Raw genomic sequence first — 4,557 nt, forward strand, 5'->3', positions numbered from 1 at the left:
ACGTGCAAAAGACATTTTTTTATAATCGGCATTACATGCCTCTTAAGATGTTTTGAATGTGTTTAAAAATAGAGAAAATAATATTTAATAAATAACTGATTGAATCACATTATTGTTAGCCTAGCCCATTATGAGGCTCAGTGTCACATCCCGGCCCAAGCCCCCACCACATCCCAGGCTCGACTCCACCGTAGCACGATATTGTCCGCTTTGGGCCCCGACCACGCCCTCACAGTTTTGTTTCTGTGAACTCACAAGAGAACTTCCCAGTGGATAACCCATCTTGGAAATGTTTTCGCGCGCTACTCGCTTAACTTTGGAGTTCCCATGAACCCGAAGCCAGTGAGCTCCCAAAAGGCCTCGTGCTAGGTAGGGATGAAAATATACATATAAGGATCACTCCTCTGGGCGATGTGGGATGTCACACTAAGCCCACCCCCCTCCCCTTTAGTATAGATAATACCGTTTGTTTAAAAAAAAAAACAATCATTTGACAACTAATTTAATCACATTATTATCACGTGCGAAAGACTTTTTTTGTAACTGGCATTACACGCCTCTTAAGATGTTTTAAACGTGTTTAAAATAGAGAAAATAATATTTAATAAACAACTGATTAAATCATATTATTGCTAGCCCATTATGAGACTAAGTCCACCCTCCTCCCCTTTAATATAGATAATATCATTTGTTAAAAAAAAAAAAAAAAAAAAACAATCATTTGACAACTAATTTAACCACATTATTATCCGCGTACGAATGACTTTTTTTATAACTGGCATTACACACCTCTTAAGATGTTTTGAACATGTTTTAAATAGAGAAATTGAATCGCATTATTGCTAGCTTATTGTGAGGTACTAATAAAAAAAACACAAAAAAATAATTATTAAAAACCTTTGATGCATTATTTTCAGATGCCCTTGAATTTTTTTGTTTTGAAGGGCATTTGTGTCCAAAACTTTTTGTCAAAGCCGTGACCCCAAATTGAGCCACTGGCTTTATATATATATAGGGATAGGATCAAGGAACAAAGATTTTGACAAGTATTTTTACACCCTTTTGTAACCTTTAGATCTTATAATATTCAACAGTGTTGATTAAGAGTTATGTGGAGACTTTTAAACATTAAATTAATTGAATGATTATGTGGAATATATAATAAAAAATATCTAATAAAATAAAATTGAAAAAAATGTTTAAAAAAAAAAATTAAATATGATCAGAAAAAATGTGAAACTGAAACCCACAGTGAAGAAGCCTAAATCCAAAATCTTCGTTCTTGGATCTTGGGTTTTAGAGTTTTGCTATGGAGGTGACAAAGTGATTAAGTTGTTCGACTAAAATTAGAGTGCTTAAACGTTAAACCTTCTCAAGATAAAACCCTAACTATTTTTTCTTAAAGCAAAACTCTCTCTTGGCTTAGTATCACGTTTTATTATTCACTAAGGTTCATTGTTTGGAAAGGCAAGAAGAGTTTACGTTTTCAGGCAAAAAAAGAAGGAGAAGACTTTACATCCAAGGTATGGAGTTGCAGGACTCATCGGCAAACAAAGAGGAAGATGGAGGTTAAAATATTTTCAGGGTTTTGTTTAAAAGAAAAATTCAATTATATTTGTTAGATATATTTTTTAGAAAATTTAAATTAGTGTTTTCCTTATTAGTTATAACCCAAATCATCATCCAATTCATTTAATGTTTAAAAGTCTTTAGATAACTCTGAATCAACACCATTGGATGTTATAAGATCTAAAGATTACAAAAAGTGTAAAAATCTTTGTTGCTTAAGGGGAGGGATCCCCATTTTTTCAAAAAAATGGGGACACGCTCCCCACCGTTAGTTGGTTTTAAGGAAATTGTGTGGTTGAGCTTAAAACACAGGCCACACAATCTCAATTACACAATTTCATTAAAGTTAAATCCAACGGTGGGGAGCGTGTCCCCATTTTTTTGAAAAAATAGGGATCCCTCCCCTTAAGCAATCTGATATATATATATATCAACGCTCCATCAAATAACACAAATCCCTCAAATAGAACGAGGATAGTTTTTTATACAAGTTTCCTTGTTCTTGCTTTAATATGGCACTTGCCCTCTCTCTTTTGTATGTAACCCCTGAGAAATACAGCGCATTCATCGAAGCACTACGAGCCCGACTCACAGACGGACGACCCACATCACATGGTATACCGGTGTTGCCCCGAAGAGAAGACGTGCCAGACGATCAGCGCTTTCTTTTTGTTGATCTCACCAACTATAACGGCGACACCATCAGCGTCGCAATCGATGTAGTAAACGTTTATGTGGCGGGATATTGTTCTGGGAATAAATCCTACATACTTAAAGATAACGCTGAAAATCGAGCTCGAACGCAGATTTTATTCCCCACCGCCCCCAGCGCCACCCAGTCCACGCCGATTCAGCTGCCCTTCACCGGAGACTACGGCGAGCTTGGAGGATACGCACGACGAATAGCACAACCGAGTGCTGCTCGTTACCCAGGGTCACATTCACATGAGCGTATACCTACGCTTGAGCTAATCCCTCTGGGACGCAATGAACTCGATAACGCCATCACTATGCTGCACTATGCGGCATCCCGCTCCGACCAAGCCAGCTCAGACCAAGCCGCAGCGTTTATTGTGATCATTCAGATGGTCTCGGAAGCGGCAAGGTTCCGGTACATTGAGAATCAAGTCCGCACTAGAATGGACGAAAACTACTGTCCTTATATACCAGACCCTGCAATGCGGAGCCTGGAAAACAATTGGTCTGCTCTCTCGGAGCAGATCCAGAATGTACCCGCCAATGGAAGCCGCTTCAATAGGCCTATTCAGCTAACAAATATCCGCAATTCTCCCCACGTAGTTGACAGTGTTGAAGCAGACATAGTTCAGCGGCGGGGCATCGCGATTCTCCTCTACTCGAGACAGGTGCCAACCCTTGACCGGCAGTGCTGTGAGACCGCTGGACATCGTCACGTTCATGATGAACTCTAATACTTAGCGTCGTTTGTACCCTTTATATGTCTTTTGCACTTCTGTTGTTGCTTGGTTGAAGTACATATGATTTCGAAGTTTCTATATGTTCCTTCTTATGTCAATAAAACTCTGCAAAATTGCTATCCATCTTGCTTTACCATTCATCAAGTTGACAACCGACGATGCCAAATGAACGCGATTAGAATTAAGAGAGCGTCCTCGTTCAATTTAAAGAGAAATAAACTTACATACAAGATTACCAAATTAAGCGAAGCTTATAGAGAAATAGAGAAATAGATAGTGGCAGACAGAGAAGAGTAGGGAGAAGCAGTTTGTATTACTAATGAATTCCTTGATCTGCTTAACATATTGATACAAGATATATACAAGCCTATAGTTGACTTTGTGCAACATAAAAGGTAACTAATAACTCTTGATTATTTACATAAACAATATGGAGAGAATGGTGGGATAACGTTTTGACAGCAGATGTGGTGGAGAGATTTGTGGTGGATTCAATACTCTCGTCATCCCCCCTCAAGCGAAACGGAACAAAGTGTAGATTGAGCTTGGAACCAAGAAAAGAGAATCGATCACGGGAAAGTGCTTTAGTGAAGATATCAGCGATTTGATGATGAAAGGAGATGTGTCGGGTTTGAAGGACACCGTGGGCAAGAAGCTCGCGAACAAAGTGGTAGTCAATCTCTAAGTGACAAGTACGCGCATGAAAAACAGGATTGGCTGCCATGTGAAGGGCAGAGACATTGTCGACGAAAATGCAAGGTGGAGTACGAAGCGGAATGCCTAGTTCACGGAAGAGATAACAAAACCAACGAATTTCAACAAATGTGGTGGCAAGAGAACAATATTCTGCTTCGGAACTAGAACGAGACACGATGGATTGCTTTTTGGCGGTCCATGTAAGAAGGTTAGGACCAAGAAAAATGCAAGCACCACTTGTTGAGCAACGATCATCAATGGAACCGGCCCAGTCAGCATCAGAAAAGCCTTGAATAGTGAAGTCTGGAGATGAACGAAATAAAAGACCATGTTCAACAGTTCCTTTGATGTAGCGGTAGATACGTTTGACGGCCTGAAGATGAGTTGATTTAGGGTTGTGCATGTACTGACAAACTTGATTAACGGCAAAGGAAATGTCGGGACGAGTGAGAGTCAGATACTGAAGTCCGCCAACCATGCTCCGATAAACATCAGGATCCGAGATCACCATCATAAGCCGACAGACGCAAGGAGGAGAGGAATGGGGTAAGGCTGGGCTTGCACTGGTCCATCTTAAATTTCTGTAGTAAATCAGATGCATAACGGCTTTGAGCGAGAGATAGTTGGCTGCCTCAGTGAGTAACTTCCATTCCAAGAAAAAAATGGAGGTCACCTAGCTTACGACTAGCAAAGGTGTTACATAGTTGATCAAGGAACCTGTGAATAGCATCATTGTTTGAACTTGTGACAATGAGATCATCAACGTATACCAGAACATAGAGTGAATATGTAGAGGAATGGTAAATAAACAGGGATGCATCCGATTTGTTATGGGAAAAGCCTTGATTACACAATA

At 39.7% G+C, this 4,557-nt stretch overlaps 1 protein-coding gene across 1 annotated transcript; it reads left to right on the forward strand.

Moving 5' to 3' along the window:
- The first annotated feature begins 2,081 nt into the window (after positions 1-2,081).
- Positions 2,082-2,999, forward strand: LOC137710044 (ribosome-inactivating protein bryodin II-like). Its single transcript, XM_068449004.1, has one exon. The coding sequence runs from the start codon at positions 2,082-2,084 to the stop codon at positions 2,997-2,999; it is 918 nt and encodes a 305-aa protein (XP_068305105.1).
- Positions 3,000-4,557: the final 1,558 nt, after the last annotated feature.

The sequence above is a fragment of the Pyrus communis genome, chromosome 12 (assembly GCF_963583255.1).
Source record: "Pyrus communis chromosome 12, drPyrComm1.1, whole genome shotgun sequence".
NCBI classification, from domain to species: Eukaryota; Viridiplantae; Streptophyta; class Magnoliopsida; order Rosales; family Rosaceae; genus Pyrus; species Pyrus communis.